The sequence below is a fragment of the Falco peregrinus genome, chromosome Z (assembly GCF_023634155.1).
Source record: "Falco peregrinus isolate bFalPer1 chromosome Z, bFalPer1.pri, whole genome shotgun sequence".
NCBI classification, from domain to species: domain Eukaryota; kingdom Metazoa; phylum Chordata; class Aves; order Falconiformes; family Falconidae; genus Falco; species Falco peregrinus.
In genome coordinates, this window is record NC_073739.1 from 74,398,569 (window position 1) to 74,423,028 (window position 24,460).

The 24,460-nt window shown below is 41.8% G+C and overlaps 1 protein-coding gene across 9 annotated transcripts in view; it reads right to left on the bottom strand.

Annotated features, from left to right (window-relative positions):
- The window catches only part of UNC13B (unc-13 homolog B), a 214,303-nt gene that overhangs the window by 37,487 nt on the left and 152,356 nt on the right, over window positions 1–24,460 (bottom strand). For 5 of the 9 annotated variants that reach the window (XM_055791165.1, XM_055791164.1, XM_055791163.1 and 2 more), the window contains 9 exons: window positions 23,525–23,640; window positions 21,515–21,678; window positions 18,739–18,889; window positions 17,752–17,820; window positions 14,832–14,921; window positions 13,257–13,391; window positions 12,311–12,444; window positions 11,315–11,400; window positions 4,326–4,452 (listed from right to left, as the gene is read on the bottom strand). In XM_055791165.1, the coding sequence (XP_055647140.1) occupies window positions 4,326–4,452; window positions 11,315–11,400; window positions 12,311–12,444; window positions 13,257–13,391; window positions 14,832–14,921; window positions 17,752–17,820; window positions 18,739–18,889; window positions 21,515–21,678; window positions 23,525–23,640 (1,072 nt within the window). Of the gene's footprint in view, window positions 1–4,325; window positions 4,453–7,060; window positions 7,103–8,748; window positions 8,785–11,314; window positions 11,401–12,310; window positions 12,445–13,256; window positions 13,392–14,831; window positions 14,922–17,751; window positions 17,821–18,738; window positions 18,890–21,514; window positions 21,679–23,524; window positions 23,641–24,460 lie in introns of all 9 variants that reach the window. The other 4 variants (XM_055791161.1, XM_055791157.1, XM_055791159.1 and 1 more) reach the window with 1 other exon arrangement.

Genomic DNA, 24,460 nt, shown 5'->3' on the forward strand with positions numbered 1-24,460 from the left:
AGAGGGGGGGGGGGCTATGTCTGTGTTTAAGCAACAGCATAGTGGTTACAGTTTTATTTTAAATGTCTGTCTAGAATTTGTGGAAGTGCCAACATACAGCAGCTGAAGCAAATCTTAATTTCAAATATTACTGAACAGTATTCAAAAATTAGGGGAAAGAAGTGCCCATGTGTGATTTCAGTCCATACAAAAGATTATTGTATGAGCTTCACAGAGTACAGCCTCCTCTGAACAGGCAGCTGTGTTCATAGAGATTGTGCTAATTATGGGCTGAGTTTGCAAAGAACATGAAAGCATGTGCCAGACAAGAGAGGGAGATCAAGAGCAAATTCACAGACAGCATACTAGATAGCCTTAAATACTCTCTACACTTTGAAATATAAAGTGCATCAATGCTAATATTGGAAATTGTAACTGACACAGTGTTAAATGCCAACAGAAACCTGTCTGTGCAGCCCTATTTAATATAGACAGTAACAGCGGAACATTGTCACAGGCATATGGACTTCCTGTATTCTGGAAAAAATCCTTCTGAATGGCACTTTAGGCTCCTAAAAGCCAGCATATTTTGGGGTCTGCTGCAAGGTTCATTTTGTTTTAAACTACAACAGCGTATTTTAACACAAGACCTCAATCCTTAGAACAGAACTCAGGCAGTTTACAAGGAAGCAACTACACATCTTCCACCTGTTTCACAGTTCCTAGGCTGCAAGGTGCTGACTGCTTCACATGTCATACGTCTGTGTACAGGGAGGATTACTTGTTTGTGCCAGAAGCCATAATTTTCACTAGGAGAAGTAGAGCAACTTCTTGATTATCACTCATCCTTACTTACTGCATCACACAGATAAGAAAAGGCCATTAACCGTTGAGAACAGTCATTGCCCATTTTTATAGCTACCATATGTTGACATACAAAATGAAGTGTATAGGTATTTTTTACTGTCTTACCAAATTGTCTAATCAAAGGTGGTAAGGAGAAAGGTACTGCTGTATGGCTGCTGGTGGTGTGTTTGCTCCCACTCCTATTAAACAAAGCATTATCTCCAGAAAGAGGTTTAATATGACTGTTTACATGCAAAGTTAATCACTTAGGTCAGGTCAGGAAATTCTGTGACTACATTTGCAAAGACAGCCTCAACGCTGTCTTTTATTGGCTGCCAGGAAAACACAACAGACATAAATCATCTATAAAACACTGCCAGTCCCTAGGCACATTCAGGACCAAAATGCACTTTTAGCTGTAACACAAACCTGCAGTTATCTTAGGCCAAATACCCCTTTGACTATCAGGTCTTGCACTGCTGAGCAAGTGAGGGGGGACTCTGAGGACTACAAAGGCAATATATCTAAAATAATATTCAAAACTATTTAGCATAGAAGCTAATAAAAATAATCTGATTTCATGCAGAAATAGCTTCAAAATGTTAATATATGGCAAATACCTTCTTCCTTGCCTGCTTCAGTTATTGATCTAGAAGGAAACATCACGATGACTCATGCACCAGCACACAAGGCAGAAGCTTACAGTGCTGCTTCAGAGATACTCTGTGCTTGCAGGGGTCAGCACAGCCTGACTCGAGATGGCACAGCCAACCTCTCCAAACAAGGTTTGCACAGAATACGCCTCAGTCCTGCCTGCTGGGAAACCGCTGTGCTTTGTGCCTAAATGGAGGTTTAGCGTTTACCTCTGTTGGTTGCACAACGGTAATGTAACACAAAAGGCTGCAATTTCAGCTTGGCCATGATCCTGGCTCCTGCGGTCTCACAACTTTACAGGTGAATTAACCTTGTTCATTTGCTGTGTTGATGCATGTGGATACCCAGTGACCATCCTGTGGGCCTTGGCAAGCACAGAGGCATTAAGACAGGCAGGGTTTCAAAGAGTAAAAGAGCAAGTACTGTGTTCGATGAAGTGAGCGAGAAGAATAAGACAGGATTTCAAAGGCAGAAATGCCTTCCCCCACCAGAGAGGAGGTAGTCTCTAGTACAGTTACAATACTAGCTGCATTCTAATGTCAATATTAAAATAAAACATAGAACACTTATTTACACATCTTAAAAGCTACCGTTCTGTGGAAACTGACACTTTGCAGCTTTTAGCTGGCAGCTAGAAGTGAAGAGAGGAAGGTTTGAAGATCCACTCCCAGCTAGACTGCTACTTCAGCTTCAGAACTGCTGCTGACTTTCAGAAAACAAGGGGAGTATAAAAACTTCAGTTTCAATACTTTGGAGCCTTCACTTTATCCAATCATATCCCAAGGCTATCAGAAACATGGTTTCTTACAGTTTCAACATGAAAAGTGAGTTTATGGATAGCCTTGTCTGTTGGGTATACGGACAACTCAGCTGTTCTCTGGACAGCAGCAATTTCATTACATCTGATTTACTGATACGCAAACCTGACACATGGACTCGAAGCTTCAAGACTAAAAATACTTGTGGTGAAGCAAATCAAAGGACAAGAGCACATTGCTCTAATTGATAACAAGGGGATATTTTGTGACAGGTGAAGGTTGTGGTTGAAATAAACATCACCTGTGTCTGACAGTGTGGTTATTGTATTAAAGTACAAGAGTGAAGTAACAAAGCCAGTGGCTGCAAATGTACAGGAGCACTGAAGCTCTACCGCAAAGGCCAGCAGAGCAGAACAGTCTGCAAAGGACAGCAGAATTAAACTGTGCATCATTATCCTGATTACATGGGAGAAAAAGAGAGATTAAGAGTATCTGATGGCTTGCCTGAGACTGCACTGACTCAGAGGCACAGCAAAGAGAACGGGGCTTCTGAGACTGTCACTCCAGCACCCTGTCCAATGAGTTAATGCCTCTCACCGACCTGACTTGTTAAGCAAGGGCCATAGCCCAAGCGGAACAATTGCATCAGCTGCCTCAAGTCTTATTAACATGCAGCTAGCACCAGGCCTGAGGGACTGTGTGCACCACAGGATGGGAAAAGAATTCGGAATGCCGAACTGGAAACAGTCCAAGCAAGATGTTATTTTCAAGAGGGGCTATGCACACTGCTGCATTTGGACAGCAGTGAACAGTATATACATGAACAGCTAGGTAAGGCTCTTAAGACGCTCTGTTGAGGATGCCTGGGGGCTGGCCTGGGGCCACTGGAAGCATCACTAGTCAACAACACCACTGAAGAAGAGCAAAAAAACCAACCAACCAAACAAACAAACAAAAAAAAAGACCAACCAAAAAAACCCACCAAAACACAAAAGCTGCTATCAGCCCAGCATGTGAAAGCAGCAGCACTGCCTGCAAGGCAATGCAACACAAGGTCTATATGAAACATAACTATTTAAGTCTGGGCATTGCATGTACAAACATAGTCCAGCTGGAGCAAGGTGAGTAAACTTCACTTACAGGGAAAGCTGGGAACAAACAGGAGCCAGCACAAGGCTGGGAAGTGACATGAGAAAAGCATTTTACTTCTGTAAAATAGGAACTACTTGTTCTCCATGCTCAGGCTGCTAGGACAGGATATAACAAGGCCAAACCAAAGTTAGAAAGATTTGGAGGGGGAAAAAGGGGAGTGTGTTAAACCCCCAAAACTGAATGGAGAGGTAGCAGTGGAGCACAGGTAAAAAAGCTGCTTGAAGGAGATGTACAGCAATCATCTTCACTGAAAGCTCTGAAAACCAGTTATACACTGCTCAGAAATAACACGCGTACTTTTGCCTTAGGCCAGGCATGGGACTCCAGTTAACTGTTCTCTCCAGGTTGCTCAGACAACTTTTTGGGCTCACAAACCTTCTTCAGGTCTGAAATCTACTGCTACTCTTTTAAAAAAGTTGAACAGAAGTTGTGAACAATTGCTTAGCTTTTAGGAGCGAGAGCTTATCTAATGTTTTCAATTAAACCACCTAGACTTACTAAAAAACATTATCTTTACTTAAAAATCCTATTGTGTGTATACATATGACATTCATACACACACATATAGACATACATACAGTATATACAGATAAAGCTGTATCTATTAACACAAGACTGTAAACATACATCCAGAAGTCTGTTGTTCAAGAACCGACCAAAGCCCCCACTGCAGGCACAAAATGGCTTAAAGACTGTCCATGCCATTGCTAAAGGGTTTTGAGATCCTAGGAGATACTGTACAATAAGGGATTGAATTGTGTCAGGGACAGCGTCACAGAAGACCAGAGGGGTCAAACATGCATGTAAACACAGAAAATCAGGGGTGAAGAAATGGTGTATCATGAAGGCAGTCACAGGAGAACCAAATGACTACTCTCAAGGTAACACAAGGAGACAGATAGTGGGGATTTACTACAGGAGACGCAGCACACTCACGCTGGATATTCAGGCACTTTTCCCTTGAAGGCAGGCAGATCGTGAACATATTCATTGTACAGCCACTTCACTTTGAAGTGTAAATTCATATAGTCTGCACTTTTACACAGTCTGTGTTTCTCATGCTCTGTAAAGAAGGAAAAAAAAGCAGTTAGGTCTGAATTTACCACTATCACTACATCAGGAACAGGTGAGTCTTACAAAGCATGTCCATAGTATGTAATTGTTTTGAGGATGAAGCACCTATAAATCTTCACAACACAGGATTTTGGCAGCAGGCAGGGGTTCTTGGTGGTTATTATTGGAGCTATGGAATTTATTTCTGTAGCTTCAATTAATACTTCCATTTGTTAAAGACTTTCTGTTGTCAAAGCACTAAAAATAGAGCAATCTCTTATGGCCTTTCCATTTAATACATGACAGTCCAGATCTGATCTTTGCAGGGGGAAATAAATTATCAAGGAGAGTGAATCTGTTCATTCTCTGGTGTAAACAAAGGCAATACCAACATGTTAGGCTACATCCCCTAAGAGACAAGAGTAGAAAGCATCAAGTTCTTTAGAGTTTGACAGTGTGAGTCACAAGCAAGTTCAAATGAGCTATACAGAAGCAATTTATTACACTTCTCTTCCAGAACTGTGTTCTTATTTGTATTGCCTTCCTGAGCACAGTTCACTGAAGCAACCCATGGATATCTCTACCTGCTGCTGAGCCTCTTACTCCTGCCAGGTTTTGTTATGTTTTTGTTCCCAGGCTATGTCAGGACAATGCAGTTACTCCCTGTATAACACACATACCCCCACAACACAACCCTTCCCACACACCTATGCTGCTAAAGTTATGCATACTCATACCTACGTTCCTGCAAAGATCATCTCCCTACACCACTGCTCCCCTTTCTCTCGCACAAGAAACGTATGCTCCATTGTCTTTGCTTTCAAGGCCCTTCACAGCCTAAGTCCACACTACTGTCTTTCATCAGTTGACTCCCACCTCTGGGTCGCCCACAACTCCTGCTTTTAACCTACTTAAGTTCTCCCAAAACCATCTCAACACTTTCTTCCAAGCCACACCTTGTGCTTACACAGGCAGCTCTTTCTGCTGCACTGCTTTTCTTCAAAATCCTCCTTGAAAAGAATAAAATTCCTTTTTCATGATGCTGACTAAGCAGCTGGCTTTAGCTTCCACTGCGATCCTGAATTATCAGGTGACTAATTCTGCACCACTGTTCCCTAGTGTTGCCCGTACACACTCATCTCTTTCTTCTGCCAAGCCTCAACAGCATGAATACCCTTTGTGCCAGGCTTCCTTGTGCATTCAAGCACCATAGCAAGCTGCTAGTCCATGACTACAATGTCTAAAACATACATTATTTTAACTTAAGACTCAGGGCTTTTTTTTTCCCCAAAATGTGACTTCAGACTTGCCTTCCTACCTTTTGTGTGGTTATCTCATTACTGATGTAACTTTCCAAAGGCATCACTGCTAACATGTAGACAGGATCCAACTATGTTGGAAAGTGGAAGTATTTCTCTTAACTCTGAATGGTTTTAGTCTAGGATTTCAGTACAGGTATCCAGTAGCTGGGTAGAAATATGCGTACACAAGCAATAACTGCTACAGGTATTAATCATCAGAAGATAGGTGTTAATGATGTAAAAAGGCCCCAGCTTTCTAATCAGTTACCTGATAGACAAGCTTATCTTACAATATCACAACCTATTTTCATGTAAATGTGAATTCTTGCAACTATTCCAAAACATTAAGATATTTCCACATCTCTCTCGAAGCTGGATGCAAAAGAAGAAAGGCCAGGTAAGTTATGAATTATCCCACTGAAAACACAAAAACCAAGGAACTTTTCATGCATAATTATTCCATAAGCCTTGTCAACTCCCAAGCAGTGGAACAGTGACTTATTTGCAGACCTCTGTAAGGATGTAATACAGATTTCCTTCTAATTCACGTGTAGCAGGTCAACAGAGGTACAATCTCTAAAGAAAAAAAATTAAAGAAACCCAACCTTTGTTTCAAAGAAATTAGAATGCCCAGTATCTGAGAGGCATAGTACTCAGGGGTGATGGTTCAATGGACAAATTACTCTACATATGCTACTTCACATGTACTATGATCCATTACTCTCCACACTGAATTTGCTTGTACTGAAGCCAAGCAAAGTTCATTCCTGTTTGCAGACCAATAAATCTAGTACCTTTCTTGAGCACTAAGGAAGTACAAGTATAGTCAGTGTCTGAACTGCTGACCTCCCTTGAGAACAACTGCAGAAGAAAGTGCAAAGCTCTCTCTGCAGATCTAAAATGGGAAACAAACACAGTAATAGTGGCGCCTGCTTAGCTCCCTGTGAGAGTGAGGAAATCAATGGACAATTATAACTTCATTAACTCTGACACGCACTGTCACCCAGGTGCTGTTCCTGCATGGGGAAAGTGCTGTTCCTGCAGAGGGAAGGTTTGACTCGGAGGTAGAAAGGACTCAAATCAGATTTATATCCTCAAAATTAAGTAGTGCACTAAAAGCAAGTAATTCAAGCCTTTTCCTGTTTTTTAGGACATTTGAAACACTACTAAGTTGCAGAAGAGGAAGATGCACAGCAGCCACAGAAGCATAAGCCCAGGGACTGCTACTAGGACTACCTAGCCATCTAAGCAGTAAAGAAGCTGGACACCAAGGGGATAAAACTACAGGAAAGTAAAAAAGAGGAAGAGAGGTCTTACCACCATAAAAGAGAACTTTACGTATGCGAAAGAAAGGTGGGGCTTGTGACAGAGAAAAGACAGAGAAAAGTGAACTATAACAGCTCAAACATGCTGGAGGACAAAAAAAAGCCAACAAAGCCCCAAAAACCCCTCATCTCCAGCAGCCCACCTGCCTTCCCCACCTTCAATGGACCCCGCACAGTTTGGATCAGCTGCTTTCTTTCTAAATGGAAATGTTTAAGAGCACTTTAAGGTGGCATGGAAACACATCAGCCAGAGGTATACTTTGAAAACCCATTTTAGAAAAAGTAAAGTGAACAGGAGCCATCAGTCATATCATGGTTTTGTTCTGCTTTATAACTTGCTGGCTTTTAAGAGCTTAGCAGCAACAAGAGTGGAAGAGTGCACAGATATTTCGCAGCAACTGCTGAGTTTTATCCTGAAAAGACCACAGACTTCTGTAGGTCTCTCACATTTCCTCAGCAGTTTTCATCTGCAGTCTCCTCCAGAGAAGAGCTTTTAGGGTCACCAAGGCCATATTATTAAGGCATTAATAGGGAACTGCTTCCTAGCAGCACACTTTCTAGTGCCATGTCCAGTTCTGTTTTTCAGGCAGAGACCACAACTTACATCACATCCTTAATTTGTGGATTTTCCTCTTGATTATCAGCCTGCCTTCTATAGATTAATTTCTGGCAAGTAATGCTGAATTTTCTGTCCTGGCAGCTGTGTCTCCTTAGGGGAGACAAAGGCATAAGACAGGTCTGCAGTGCACTTGCCTTTCAGCAGTCAAACACACTGTTGCTGTGGCTATTGCTACCAGTTGCTGAACACATTTTAAATAGAAAATAGGTGTTTCACTTTTATGACTTGAACATTTTACACTTTAGCAAGCTAACTCTTCAGAAAGTGCCCAAAAGACACATGCTGAAGCATCCGCAGGCTAGCAAGACTGCTGGTTCTGAAGCCCCTAACCACTGTGTTCCAGGTGTAAATTAGGATTTATACATTGCCCTGCACAGGCTGCATGGTTCACATGGGGGTGAGCTCCAGCTGGGAGAGGCCTGGCTAGCTTCTACCCACCGGGAAAAAGGAAAACAACTCACACAGCCAGGCACTGCTCTCCAGCTCAGAGAAGCCTGAGCCTCCCAACCGTCTTCAACACTGCATACTGGAGAGCAATGTGGGAGCATCAGGCTGGAAGCCAGGAGGGGCCAGTTTCACACAACCAGGCCCACACTCTCTACACCGAAGTCACTGCATGGCCTTTAGGCTACAAAAAAATGTACTGCCACTGCTGGAGATCCTCAAGCGTCACCCCAGCCAGGAGGGAAGGAATAGAGTCACACATGAACTGGAGCTCCAACCTCAGCAGTTATTCCTTATCAGACTTTATCTATACCTTAATGCCTGGGACCCAGCAAAGGGGCTATCGCCCAGAACTGCTCAGCATATCAGGGACCATCACAAAAACAAGTGGAGTGACTAGTCAGAACAGGAGTCTCCTTACAGCACATATCCTCCATTTCTACAGCAGCAGCATAGTCTTCCAAGTCGTCTTTGCAGATCTGCTCATCACTGGCATAAATCTACAGGACACTAAAGCTAGTATTAGCAACTACATCCAAAGTGCTAAAACTATGGGTAACAGAAGAAAGTCTTCATCTACTCACAACTATAAACTCCACCAAGATGCATCGACTTACCACTTGGTGAGGTGAATGAGCTCATGTTATCTAGAACTTAGGAAGAGAACATAAAGGAAAACACCATAAAGAAAATTAGAAGCAAGTGTTATACTCTGGGTTCACGTGCACGTATCTCCACAAAACAGATCAGCTTTTGCTACAGAGAGCTCCTGATGCATACAGATCTTGGAGCACACAAGAAATGTACCCAGGGGTTACTCCACAAACTGGCAAAGTCAGGAATACAAAATGCCTGGTGTAGTTAAACTGGCAGAGAAATTAGCAACTCAAGCTGAAAAATGCCAGAGCCAAGAGCTGAGGACCTCAAATCTAATCATCATCCTTCACATCACTTAATCTGTTTCTTTTATCCTTCCTTTCTCCCTCATTTTAAAGAAAATAATGCAGCAAGTTAATCCAATCATACATATTTAAAATACAAGTAGTAAGGCCTGTAATTAAATTATTGTAGAGCTTGTTCTAAAGGTTATCATCAGAAGTTTCTGGAGAGCAAAGCAGTGAGGAATCGCACTTGCCTCAAATACAATTCTGCCCCCTGAGGATTTCTTGAATATATATTTGGAAAAGACACACACCAACACAGACTCAATCTTTGTTCAATCCTCCTGCAGGACTTGCACAGCTAGAGTACAAATACATGTACTATGCAGTTTTTCAGCTCTTGTTCAAAACACAAACTGTTCCCTGTCCATCAGCTGCCTTTGTGTCAACTTTTCTCACCAAGAAATAATTTCAAGAGGGATACTCCTTCAGCAAGTATTTGCTATGCACTGTTGAACTCACAGGTAGAAACATTATGCTAGTCCTTGTCTTAAGAAGCTCTCAGTTGACCAGAAGGATATCAGGGAAAGCTAAAATAAGCCCAGATTCACCAGGGAGGACAGAGTCAAAGGGGACATGGTATGAGATGTGAACAGCAAAAACCTGGGAGGCAGAGTTAACTGGCAATCAAATAGAGCCATTTAAAAGAAAAAAAAAAAATCAGTCAAAGTCACATCTCCTTTGACAGTCAAATTCACACACACAATCAGTAACCTTTTTGCAGCTGCATTTTGGATGCAACAGGGAAAGGGAATCTTAGGAAAGTCAGCAACTAGATTTGGAGAGACCCAGTTCTCATGGCAGCTGATAAAGGAGGAAGATAGGGCACTTTTAACAGTATCAGAAGAGCAAACTGCATAATAAATGCCTTAAGGACAAAATGGAAAGAGAAGCCAAAATGGTTTGCAGAAGCAAAGAGTTTCTAGGGAAAGTGAACATGAAATTATCACAGTTGCCTTAGTCCTTAATGCATGAGCAAGTAGTGACAGTCACTATGAGACTCGTCAGCATCGTAGGTCTTAGTCCTTCTTCCCAGTGTCTAGTCTTACATCAACATAACTTCACAAGACAAAGGCACTGTGGGTTACAAGCATATATAAAAAGTTCTTAACACAGAAGTGAGAAAATTTCATTCAGGCCTGCAGCCTACTGAATTCAAGCCTAGAGCTGGCAAAGGGTGTCCCCCCACAGCACGGTCTCCTATCCTTGTGGCACTGACAGAGACTAAAAAACAGACAGAGTTCATCTTCTTCACTTACAGAGCAACCCCACAGACTGTTCCCAAAGAACAAAATCCAGGAAACTCGTTACTGGCAGCAGGTTTTTTTCTAGCAGTCTGAAGGAAGAGTCTAATATGTTGTCACTCCACCAACTGAGCTTAGATCAAGCTGGGGACAAAAGGGTTTAGCCTAATTTTGCAAATCACCAAAAGCAGTAACTTGACTTGCGTTTGGAATATGAATACAGCTAGCATGCTGTAGGCAGCACTGGCACTTCTGATTTATCACATAATCATGAAGCCTGATGTTGCAAAACATTGGGAAAACAACTGCTACTGCAGCTGCAGAGCTGGTGGGAGCTGGATGCTCTCTGAACCTTGGTAAGATGATGATTACATTGTGCAAATGAATTTATAGGACTAAAACCAAGTTTAGAATTAACTATAAGAAGAGTAATGCAAGCAGCAGAACTCCTTCCCAGGCATTTGCTGGGCTCTGCATGCCTGACTCATTATCAGAAACAGTAAAATTTCTCTTTTACTAGAAGTCTGGTGGAATTATGCAAAGATTAATTCAAAATGAAGATGTCTGCTGCAGGACTTGTTCTAACAGCATGTTTCTGCCAAAGGCTTAGACCATTTACGCTGTATCATCCAGGGAACTACAGCCATGGCACAGCCCAGAGTCCACCTACTTCTCCAGCTCTTTCTACCATTGTGCATTGCAGAAAGAATCTGCTGCTGATCTAAGCCATTGTATCCTCAGGCCAAAGCAAACTTCTGAATTTAAACCAGCTGGGATGACAATAAATGGTTTGCAACACAGCCTGACAGACAGGTCTAGAGCTCATGCAGATGTCAGCTTCAGTCCTCACCCATAAAGCAGCTGTCCACAAACAAGCCACTAGAAATCCCTGCTCCAAACAGTGGTGCTACTAATGTGCTTAAGCCTCATTTAGAACAAATGGACAGAGAATAAGAATCAGCAACAAGTCAGCTGGCAGCAGTAAGGAACTCTCTTACCTTCCATGGCATATTTCATATCCTGGGCGAAAAGACTCCACATCACTTCTGCACTGATCTTCCCAACAGCAAGCTCCTGAGGAAACCTGAGGGGACATTTGGGAAAGGTTTTGGCATGTATCAGAGCAAAGGGCTCTTCTTTATTCAGCTCTGAGTTAAATCACAAGCTGAAAAGCTCAACATTACAGATGCTTCCTTCACCCTAGACAAATGATCAGGTGGAAGTTGGAAGACTGGACTCTGTGGCATAGACTAAATAAGCTGAAAACACACTGCTGTTGGGACTGGTTTTACCTCAAAAAGCCAAGCCCTGGATGCCTCCCCTAGAAGAGATGCATACAATAATTCTGGGAACATGATCTCAATGCCTTTGCACCTTTTCTAGTGTTAAGAGGCTGACAGGTGAACAGTAATCAGGTGTCCCTGCCATGTCACATCAATGATCACTAGGGCATCGTACACAGGTCTTTGTGTATAATACGTTGTCCGATGTCTCCCCCTTTTCTGCCCTGTGGGACTGGAGGAGTATCCACCGGTTTAACAGACAGTGTTCAGGTTCCTTTCCAATGCTGTGTCAACCCCACCCAATGCAATCTCCCACTGCTGCACAGAACACCACACGTTCCTAAATCACAGTGTAAGGTGTTGTCACCATGGCACCACTGTGTGCATTAATGTGCATCCCAGAACTGAGCAACATCAGAAAAAACCAAAAGAACATCTCACCCCATTTTCAGGTGCCTCCCTGAGTTCAGGATTGTAATAATCAGGGTGTTTGTGCTCGAACGCCATCGTAACTGAACCTTTTGAAACTCTTCCATCCCAATCAAAAAGAGTTATTTATATAGATAGAGACAGATAAGACAGAAAGACAGACAGACAAGATAAGTACTTCTATAAATACACAAGTGACAGAAGAGAAAGAAAGCAGTTTAACAAATAAAGCAGAACGCACAGAGACTAGCACTAGCCATATAGGACATGGAAGATTCTTACTGATTCAGGACTGGGGTATAAGAATTCTTGTCCTCTTCTATGATGGAAACTATCAGAGTGATGAGTTTGGGCCAGAAATCCAGGTTCCTGATGCTGGGGCCCTGGTCCTCAGGAGGAAGGTCCTGATTTTTGTTCTGGAAAGGAAGCCATTGGAAAACCAGTGTAAATTTAAAGGTGAAAGAAAAAGCTGGCAAATATAGATCACCATACAAACTCCAAACACTAATTATCTGCAGACTCTTAATTATCTGAAGAGCTTATAATTATTAATGTCTCCTGGCCACTTGCATGATCTAATGCAAAACCGGTAATGTGCCAAACCATGGTGTTTTACTGGTGGCCTCAGACCCAAATAATCCCTGTTTCATCATTTACAATGCCAAGAGTAGGTCAGGCTCCAGGAGACCTGCTGAGACATCATTTGCTCTAAGCTTGTTCCAAATACTTGCTTTTTACGCACCTGGGTTGATGACTATATTCACATTGACAGGGGGTGCGTGCATTACTGCAGCGCGGCCAGTAGAGCCCTCATAGATTTGAAAACGATTTGCATCTAGAGGTACCTCTTAAACCCGGTGCAGGACGCTGGGTGCTAGAAAACTGCTTGAGGTTTATCTGTGCTAAAGACAGTTTTCCTAAGAAGTCTACATTTGCTCTAATTGACTTTTGCTCAGTCAAAGCTGCATCAAACCTTCCCTTCACAAATAAGTGCTCATGAACTAGAACAGCTGAGGCTGGCAAAAGGAATCATAATTAGTTAGCGTAAAACAATTATCATCCTCCACTTACTAATTAGTGTTCATTAACTGATTACAAGTTTTGTGAATTCAGAAGATAACAAGTGACATAATTCTGTTTTTGTTGGCTTTATATAGCATTTAGTATTCTTGTTATTATCTTAAGAAAATCAGAAACTTGGATTTCTGCCCGCTTATCAGCTACTCACAGGATCTGTTTGGTACTCGCGACTGTACAGCTCATGACAGTTGTTGAAAATGTACTCATAGGTGGAGTTGAGGCAAGCTTTTACACAGTCCTTCACTACCTGGCTGGCTCGGGGGGGACTCTGCAGCTCTTGGACCTGGCAAGGAGACAACAGAGTCAAATAAAGCACCATTCATTAATCAGACAGGGAAGGAACAAGGCACCAGTCTGGGAACTACTGATTCATCAGGACTTGGTGGGTCTGCTTTCAGTGACTTGTGCTATCAGTGACCTGAAACCATGAATGGGTCGCTCTCCCCAGGCATGAAACAGCAGTGACAACACTTACGTCCCTGCAGGGTCATTTGGAGCGTAAAAGAGACTCTGAAGTGCTGAGGAAGATTCTTCAGAATAAAAAAACCACGTGGCTTGGTATGTGTATAATCTGAGCCAAGCACATGCAATTTCTGCTAAATTTATAGGATTTTGCTACAAAGCCAGAAAGAAATCTTTACTGACACTGGAAGAACATGCAACGAACTAGTGGAGCACATTACATCTGATCTGTGAAGTCTTGCTGAAGACCACTTGCATGCCTTTAATTACAAAAACATTCTGAACATCTTTCATCACAAGCTTTATTGAATTTTAAAGCACACCTTCTCCTCTTGCAGCAACTGCTCTTTTCATTATTACATTGCTTTAGAAAAACACTGCAGAGTTACTTCAAACTAAACAGATACGCAGGCATCACCCTGCAAATAAAACTATAACCTGAGACAATTTTGATAGTGTCACTGCCTCCAAATTTTTCAGAGTATTTCTATATAAAGCAAACTTTCAATACAGACATACTATCTGAATGAAGAATTTAGAAATACATTTTTAAAACATCATTTACCCTAGGGTTTAAGAGTAAAATTTTAAGCACTTCCTGAAACAGCTCATATTAAAGATTTGTTTTGGTTTCGGTAAGATAGATCTTACTATGTGATATCTGCAACACATGCAACAAAATATACAACAATATTCTTTAAAAGTTTTAGAAATTAAAAAGTAGGCATTAAAATTAATGTCATTACACATTGCTAGAACAATAAACTTAAGTACAGAACCAGCACATTAGCATTCATAGCAACTGTCTTGGATCTCTACTGAGAGATACTATCCCATTTCAGTATCTTATCTTCCAAGAAATAGATTTAAATCTATTTATTAGATAAAAGATGGTGAAGAGATGGTAGTGACTGACAAGTGTTATAGACAGTTTTATAGGAAAGGCTTCCTAATGGTATTTAAAAAAGTAAATCAGAAAATTTTCTTTCTTTGTGGGTTTGTTTTTTTTTTAATTATCATTTTGTGCCATATTTATGACTGAAGAACCCCAGGGGAAAAAACAACTTTCATCTTCATGATGCAAAATACAGTGAAGTAAAGATAAAATGTGGGTGTTTATTACATGGTCAGCACATGATCTCCCTTCTTCTGAAGTATCTAAAGCACAATGACATGACACAACGGTTTGAAAACAGGAAACCAACCCCTGGGACAAAAACTGCAAAGGCCCCACCATTCCCATTCCCACCCATAACACTACCTTCATCCTGAAAAAAGTGATGCTGGTCAGCAAATCCACTGTAGACTTCAGGTCCTGCAGACGTTCGCGGCTGCTGGCTGGGAAGTTATTCTGTCGACAAAAAAGGGAAATCCTGTTGGAAAGCACAGCCAGATCTATGCAAGGCTTTAAGCATGAGCTAAATAAGGAAAGTGTCTTGGAAACATTTCCTGCTTGACAAGCTTGTACGGCTCAAAACAATGCTCAATAAAAAAGGCCTTTTTGCTGTAGGAGTTTATCTGCTTGCTTAATTAAATAGCTTCTCATGTGAATATACAGTCTGTGGATGCCAGGAGAGTGGCAGCCCTCAGTGGCAGATCTCTCCTTGGCTGTAGGAGCAGCAGGCAGGGAGCAACAGCCCTGCCACCAGCAGCCCTGGCCTCCTGCTTGAGGTTGCTTGTGCAGGCCATTTCCTTTCTGCACTCACCAGATGGGTTTTGGCTTTTCTTCTGAGACACCAAGAGGTGTGGTATATTAGCATCCTATCCAGAGAAATAAACTGGACTGAGAAGGGGAAACGAGCATTGTTCCATATAAGAAGTCATTGTAACCACTCAGTCGGCTGGAAGATCCAATCTGCCAAGCTAAGCACATACCCTTTGGTGCCTCCTTCACTCTAATCCGTTTATTTTACACATTTTGCCCACTGCCCCACTGTCTGTAGCCATAGCTTCCTCTTCCCCTCTCTGGGTTCCACTGAAATTACAAGTTTCATTATCCCTTCCAGATATGATACATACATGTGCATGTGTGTAGGTACATACATATATGCATGTAAATGTATATGCTGAATTCAACAAGCTTTGCTTCTTGCAGGACACTGTTCCCTTTCTGACCTCAGGCACTGTGCCCTTTCCTATATTCCCACTCTTTCCTTCCTGCATCCTTTAACAACATTCACGTTCCTCAGTACATTCTTACATTCAACTGATGTGACTGGTTTTGCTGTGAGTAAAATAGCAAAGACAACCTTCACTTGGACACTATCTTCATATTTGCACATTCAAAAATTATTAGAGACCATGGTAAAAAGGACAGAGGGTAACAAGCTTTCATTTATTAATGAGGACTTGCAGAAAAATATGCTGTCTCTTGACAGCAATTGAGTATTGCTGCAGTTCAGCTAACTGCTGCAAGCAATTTAATGCTCTTTACAGCCATTTGTAGATGCTTATTCCTAGATTCCTTTTAGAGTTAAGTTATCCACACACAGACTCTGGCATGCAGGGTATTTCCAAAATCAAAGACTTCCGTGGGTCAAGATTTAAACACAATCCATTGGATAAACGTTAGGGACTGAATGCGTGTTCTTCATTAGGAACAACAATCAGGAAAAGATAACATTATCTATATTGAAATTCAGTCTCCTCTATGGTTATGTCAGCTAGTGAACAACGAACAAGAAGGACAACTGGCATGCATACAGAATAACTGCACTTGCTTACAAAACGCTTTTCAGAAACAGGCATTGGAGCTACTCGATAGGGCTCCACCTCTCCCTCCTGACCTGCCACCCTGCCCTGGAAGGAACACACATTAGTTTGACACTTTTTCACAAAACCACACTGCTGGTTATTAGTTGTTTTAAGTGCTTACAGACATCTTGATTAAACTGGGGGGAGAAGGAGGCTTAATCTGGATAATTTAAGTTGTAAACTGCCACCTCCTGTCTTGAAAGCTCAAAACCAAAACCTTTTTCTTATAGAACTTAACGTGCCCTCCGGGGGTCCTAAAATTACTGCGAGCTCCTAATTAGCTTCAGCCATTTCTCTAAATATACTACCAATTAAATAACATCTGAATTATTTAAACAACACAAATCTTTCCTCGTCCTTTACTTAAGACCTCACTTGTTGTCCATGGTTTAGTTGCATTAGCCACCAGGAAGCAGCTTTTATTGAAGACCAAGCAAACAAAAAAGGCATCAACACTACAGATTCCTACTGCCATGTGTCGATAATTTTCCCTCCGCTACTCAGTGAATCAGTGCTTTCTTTAGAACTTCTCTTACTAGTAGTGTAGCTTTACAGTAGCTCCCTACACAACATTCCTTTCATCTTCTTTTGCACTTTGCCCCTTGTCCTTTTTGTTTATCTTCCTAATGCACTTCTCTTAGTCCAATCATGTTTCTCTCCTCTATATGTTTTACTGTGGTTCAGACAAATGCACTAATCAGAAGAGGATCTACTTTTTAAGTAAATAAATAAAAACAAAGCTCACGTTTTGCCACCATTTTTAAATTTTTCAATTAATTATTCACTAATTAAAATAATACAGCAAGGAATTAAAAGAAGAGCCAAATCACATGATAAGACTAGGTTGACTCTGGAGTAGCAAATAAAGAAACCATAGGGTTTAAGAAGCTTAATGAACTGATGCCAACATTTGAAACTCATCTCTTTCCCATATGCTGAAGTGGGGGGGATCTCAACCTGAGAGCACATCTTGTAGATCCAGAGTCAAGGACAGTGATTCAAGTTTGCCAAACCTAAAGTAAGTGACAACATGGCTGCAGGTCCTCTAAAACATTTCTGTCTTACTCGGGGAGAACAAGTATCTTTTTCCCTTTGTAGATGACACCTGAAATAGCTGATAAGAATAATTCTAACTAATCCAGTCCAACTCATTTTTCTGGGAAAGCATCAGGGATGAGCATAGTTCACTTAACTTATCCTTAAACTATTACAGAGGTACTGAAGAATTTATAATGGAAGAAAAAACCCACGGTTTAAGTTCTATCCGCGAGGAAAACAAAACGGTGTGTTCGAGCAACAAGCTTGTCATGACAATTCCGTAAGACATGAAGTACCCAAAAGGTGAGAAACGTAAAGAGAAAACCAACAGGTGTGTCTCCCCTCTGCCCACCAGTATGGCTGAAAGGATTCTGTTTATTCCCTCTCACCCTGTACATTGAGAGATCAATCCGAAGTGAATTATGAAGCTGGTCCAGAAGCTTCACAAATCGTTCTTTCTGTTGAACAGAAAACACCAAGAAACGTTACCTAGCATCACTGGTTCAATCAATGTTCAGAGTAAGCAGCAGGATATCAGGGAATTAGTGTCAGTTCTCAGGAGAGCAGGAGGAAGCACTGTGTATGCATGATATTGCACAAACACTATTTTCCTTCAATTCTTGGATTTACTCTTACACTGTAATTATTTCTGAAGTCTGTGTAACATTAGAATTGTCAGAAAAATACTCCATTATCACTCTGAAGTAGAGGCAGAACAAACCCCCCTGATTTCTAGCTTGCAATTTGCACCAAACTTATATTTACGAGAAAATATTGAGAGACGAATAATGAAACAGGTAGAAAAGGGTCTAATTCAGAGCAATGCAACAGCTCTAAGATCTTATCTGTTAGTTCTATCTTCTCAAGGCCAAGTCTCTCCAATGGATTCGGATTGGGCACTGCGAACACCTCCCCATTCAAACTATAAATTCTTAGTCTGACAGGAAGCAAGAACTTTTCCAAAAACATTTTAACCATTAGGGGAATAGACTTTTGTTTTTGTTTTTTTCTTAAAGCGGTTGCCGTTTTTAAAAACAAAGTAAGTTCTGAAACGATCAGATCACACAGTATATTTTATCAACAGCATCACCACACAGAGTTTAATATTATGGGCTCATTCCATACCATCTGTGCTCCAGTGTAATTTGAACACGAAGAATAAACATCACAATGCGTTATACTGATTAATATCTAAAATGTGTGATGATGATGACAATAAAACCATGCTTTTTGTCTAGTCTAGAAGAGCTCCACAGCTTCCAACGCCTCACAGATTTAACGTTCTTTAAAAAGAACAAGTTATTTATTGACAGGCAGATGCACTGTAGGCAAATTACAGAAGTCCAATTGTAACATCACCAAGCACGCGGACATACCCCAAAATTGGAGGCTGCAAAGCGATCCGAAGCAGACACATTTGTGGAGGCAGTTGTGTGTGCATAATAAGCATTGATATTGGCAAGTAAGGTGCTCATCACAGCTGGCACGCCTGGGCACATGTATTTAGAAGAAAGACATGCAAAATGCCTGCAAAAGGACAGTTCTGTAAGTCATTCTGGTGTCTTTTGTGTAGCAGAACTTGACTCTATACTGTTAATAGCCCCCTTATTCTGGCTGGCATCATGAACAGATAGAAGTTCTGTTTTCTCCCCTTCTGTAAATCTCCAGCATCTCAGAGCTTTTTCAGAAAGATGCCACCTAGGCAACAGACATGCTCAAAACAGTAGAAATCCCTTCAGTACAGCCCTTTCCAAATCATAGAACAGCATCTCAGCTATTTGATGCCAACAGCTTGTGACTTAGGTGATACCCTGCGTCCTGATGTCAATTCCTAGAACAGCCTGACACAAGGAAATCTACACAATTTGCTGCCACTTGAGGCAGCCACAGGTTCTGAGGTAACGTGAGCCAGCAGCAACTGGAAAGCATTCAAGCACAGTGAGACCACACACTAGTATTTCTGTGCTGCACTGATATGTGATTCCTTAGGGCTAACCCTTCCAGCCTGCAGGAAGCATGCACACTCAATTGCATTTTCTCATTTAACTGTTCTCATTAAAATGCAAGGAACCCTCCTGCAGGAAATCTCAAAATGATGCCAGAAGCATCTGGCCTTGTGAAAAGATTAAAAAATCAAAGAAAATTTGTCGGAGGGGGGGAATCAGAGCTTAAGAGGTCTGATCTTATGGGACATGGCAAGTAAAGTTCATTCCAGACAAGAGAGTCGGGCCATTTTTGAGCAGTACTTTTGAAGCAGGAATCCTCACTGAGCTCCTGAACTATATCTGGGAATTATTTTCTAAATGCAGCTTTCTCCCTCAGGAACTCATAGAATCACAGAATGGTTTGGGTTGGAAGGGACCTTTAAAGGTCATCTAGCCCACCCCCCCTGCAATGACCAGGGACATCTTCAACTAGATCAGGTTGCTCAGAGCCTTGTACAACCTGACCTTGAATGTTTCCAGGGATGGGGCATCTACCACCTCTCTGGGCAACCTGTTCAGTATTCCATGAGCCTCATGGTAAAAACTTTCTTCCTTACATCCAGTCTAATCTACCCTCTATCAGTTTAAAATCATTACCCCTTGTCTTCTCGCTACAGGCCTTGCTAAGAAGTCTGTCCCCACCTTTCTTCTAAGCCCTCTCTAAGTAATGAAAGGCTGCAATAAAGTCTACTTGGAGTCTTCTCTTCTCCAGGCTGAAGAAGCCCAACTCTTGCAGCCTTTCCTCATAGGAGAGGTGATCCATCCCTCTGAGGTGTTCCATCTCTCTGACTCATCACAGTGCTCATTAACCTACAAATGATTATAACCAACAAAGCTCCAACGAGAATTTCACAGGAATTCAGAAGTCAGTGTTTCAGACAAACACGACACGCATGCCTGAACGCTAGCTTGCTTGGTACACGGTACCTATGCACCAATTGGTTATTTAGGAACTTGATAAATAAAGACAGACACGTCAAACAGCTTTGTTTAGCTTGAAGAAGAGAAAGCATGGGGAGTGGTGATCTAATCAATGTCTTGAACTACTTAGCAGAGAGGAGAGGGTTAGTGAGAAGATTGAGCCAGCCAAAAATCCTTTTAGAGGGAAGACTGAAGGATAAGCAGTGAAATGCAGGAGTTACAGCACAGGAAATTCAAAGTAGGATTTTCAAATTTGCATTTCAACCAGGAATTTCTTCCCCAGAGTAATACAGCCTGAGGACAGAAGCTCAGAGCGGTGGTAGATCTCCATCCTTGGAAATTTTCAACAAACTGGAAGAGGCTCTGAGCAGTCCAGTCCAGCTTCCAAGTCAGCCTTACTATAAGCAGGGACTAGACCTCTGGAGGCACCTTCCAATTCTTTTCCACTTCAGCTTAAATCAACAGACAGAAAAGGTCCCTGCAAGGTGACATATGTACCAATCATAACACATGCAAGCACCCAGATCCCAAAACGTTCAGCTTCTAATGTGCAGAAGTTCACTTTTGTCTGCTGTATTTAATACCACATTTGAAATAAGAAATGAGCTAAGCATAGCACTACTAGTCTTTAAGAGGAAGAATGGCTAATCCCTAATTCAGGTAAAAGTATCATGACAAGAAAAACTCTCTTTGAAGATCAAGAACTGCATTAGCCTAGCTCCAAAGAGGACAAATCAGTGTCTCAGTTACTCAAACTTCCTATAAATGCCTTCAGCAGCACCTGGGAAATGAGTGACTTCAAAGGTCTATATCAATTGCCACAGCAGACATGTAGGACAAACAACGGTCACAAAACCTCATCCCTTCTCACGTTACCAGAAACCTTCAGTGGTATCCTTGGGCAGCATCTTTGTAAAACAAGAGTGCTCAATTATCAAAAGTAAAATATGGTCATTTACACTACTGAAGTTGGTGTAATTCCTTAGAATTAGTTTTAAAGGTAGTCACAGAAACTATTCAGATAGATGCTTAATTCCAGCACTGTGTCAGACATTAACTTCTAGACTTTGAGGAAACCAGTGATTCAGAGATAGGCAGTCTCTTCCTGCTCACAATAAGACCTATAAGGAGCAGCCATCACTGCCAAGCCTTCCATTATCAACACTTTTAATCTTCTAAATATTACAGCCACCTCAATTAGTTACACCGCCTAAATGCACGAAAGACCACACGAAATGCATCTTACGTCATGGCCTGGTATATTGATTCAATGCCGTAACGCATCGCAAATTCATCCACGATCTCTTGAGCCGTTTCATCAAAATACACCTTCCAGGCATCATCTCCTTTGGCATCAGGGATCTTCACCACCCCATTCCCTTGCACATCTGTGAGATGGTGAAAGAGGTTCTGAAATACAAAACAGGAATGAAATCATATGTGAGGCTGCTGAAACCTCCAAGTGAGTTTCATGAAGAACTTGGAACTGAGAAGGCAGCACAACCACAAACTTCTTTGCTCTCCTCCCTTTTTCTTTCCCTCTACCCACTATGTATTTTTCTGCTTTTAGCTTTTCTTCTTGAGTGCTCCTAGCTGAATTTTTTGCATGCATACCTACAACTTCACTCAGCAGACATTGTGAATGATGCAGAGGAGTGTTTCAATGCAGTGAAACCACAAACTAATTAGATTCCTGAAACTTACACCTTTCTGTCCTCAGAATGAAATGCCTTAAGATGGACAAGCTATTTAAACTAGCTGATGTAACAGCTCTGTATCAGCTTTTTAATTATTGTTATTATACAGCAGAACAGCCCAAACAGATACTATATTTTTTCCTGAAAAGGACATCCTTAAGATCACTCCTAATAACTAGACACTCACGTTATTATTCAACATAACCTTTCACTTTATCTAACACTGCAAAAGCTTTCAGCTATCATTACTGTGCAGAAATTGCATATTCAGTTCAGTAGATTTCTCACTAACCCTCAAATTCATGTCACGTACAGATTCATCAGCCTTTCAGACAGCTGGCTCCCTGTAGTGAAGGATGCAAAAGTCTAATGATCTCATTAGGACCTAGAGGACTCTACTTTACACTACTACTTTTCCTGATCAAATTATTCCAGTTGTAAATCATCTTCTTTTTATTATACATAAATGAAAGAAGGTGATACTTTAAAAAGAGATATATTCGCAAAAAAAGAAGACAGTGAGTGATCAGGCATTTCAGAAGGGAAAAACCAAACAGCTTACTGTAAAAAATGGTAAATATGTACTGATGGACACAACACAGCCTACTACAAGAAGCCTTCTGGTGTTTTTCTGAGCTTCGTATCTGTCTGTTCCCTGGTAAGGCCAGAAGACAGCAGGGCTCATCTAGCCCAGCATCTGGATAAATATGCTGTGCCTGTAAGTTAACATTCCTGATACATCTGCCCTTGTTTTATAATCTGAATTTGCTTAAACAGGCTGGACCTCATGATATTTTCATACGTCAGATGAAAGGGGCTTTGCCTATTCTTCCTTATTCAGGCACTGAAGAGACTGACCCTGCCACCTGCTTTGTCTCTGATAGACAGACTAGGCACCATGCGTTCTCCGAGACAGGGTTTTCCCTTTAGTCCTTCTCACAAGTCATCTTTGGATTTCTCCCAACTTCTGCAGCACTGCCTGCCCAGCTCAGTCCATCCTGGGGCAGGTCAGTACCCAGTAACTGCAGCTTATCTTCTCTTCCCCCACAGTTGTTCATAACTACACACCAGTGCAGCAGCACAAAAGAATTTATACTGCCAATACCTGCATCACTCAACAGCCAGAGTCAAAGAGCTCCCCAGTTCAGTATTTACTCACAAAGCATTTTAGTATACCTTCTCCAAAGAAAGACAGAGGTACAGTACATGCTGAAAATATCACTCAAGGAAATTTGGAGTTTTTTCCACATTGAACTCACGGGGGGCTCTTAAGCTGGACCAGTGCCTGATCTCTGCCTGGCAGCAGCACAGCTGTGGCAGTGGGACAGACTGAGCCAGCCAGCCCCCAACGCGAGGGACTGGCTCCCTGACTCTTTTTTAGGTTTGCCTCCCTGACAAACGCAGGTCTGATGATTCAGCATGTTCCCAGGCCCACACAGCAAGGAAAAGGAAGCTCATCTAGGGTACGGAGGAACATTTCAAGGAAAGAAAAATCAGAAAATCGTTTCTTCAACAGACAGAAGGAACATGGTGATGACTGAGCTGAATCAGCTTCTTACCTCATGAAGGCAAGTGTACTGAATATGATATGGGGCCACCTTCTCCTCCCCTTTGATCTCCACGCTGATTTGCAGGCGAATAGCCCCGGACACTGCAGACTTATCTGTTCGCTTCTCTAGAAAGAAAGATCATTAGCAATTAGACACATTGTTCATGGTCAGAACAAAACTGGGGTGACAACACTGGAAAAGGAACTGCTGGAAGCTCAGGCTGAGCCTGTGATCAGAGTCACCATGGAGAAAACTTTCTAATACACCCTCACTATGACACATCTAGCCAGAACAAAGTATGTTTCTAGATGTAAGACAGTCTTTCTGACAGCAAATGTGCTACAGGATCTCAGATTCAGTCAGCTGAACTGGAACCACCAAGGACAGAGCCCTACCCCTAGGAACAGGGCTGACTGACGTGGAACTTGTTCATGACTTCACCATATTCCTGAGCTTCTAGGAATTACTGGTTTTCCCTGTCAAGAAGATTTTGGACCTCCTAGGATTATTACTATGCCAGTCAATTCAGCACCATCTGGTTACTTCCCAGTACCTTCCACAACGTTCTATTTTGGTCACTGGGAAAGGTCTCAACAACTTCCCAGACCAGTGCAGTGTACTTGCAAGTCTTACAGACTAGTGAAATGCTTGTGTTTGCATAAAAAAGGGCACAGGATAGGAAATGTGTCCACCAGCACAGGTGGAATCCAGCCGTCCTCCGAGCATTTTACCCTTTGTACTTTTCAATGCCTGAGAGGGAAAGCGTTCTGACATGTTAGACTCCTCTTCATTTTAACTGAGATCAAAGCCGTGTAGCTGCTCTACAGCACCATCATACACCCCTTGATATCATGTGAGCCTTTTTTTTTTTCCTTTCTTGCAAACTGTCTGTATGCACCCAAGCACTCTCAAACATTCCCAAACTAACATGTGACATGTTTTCAA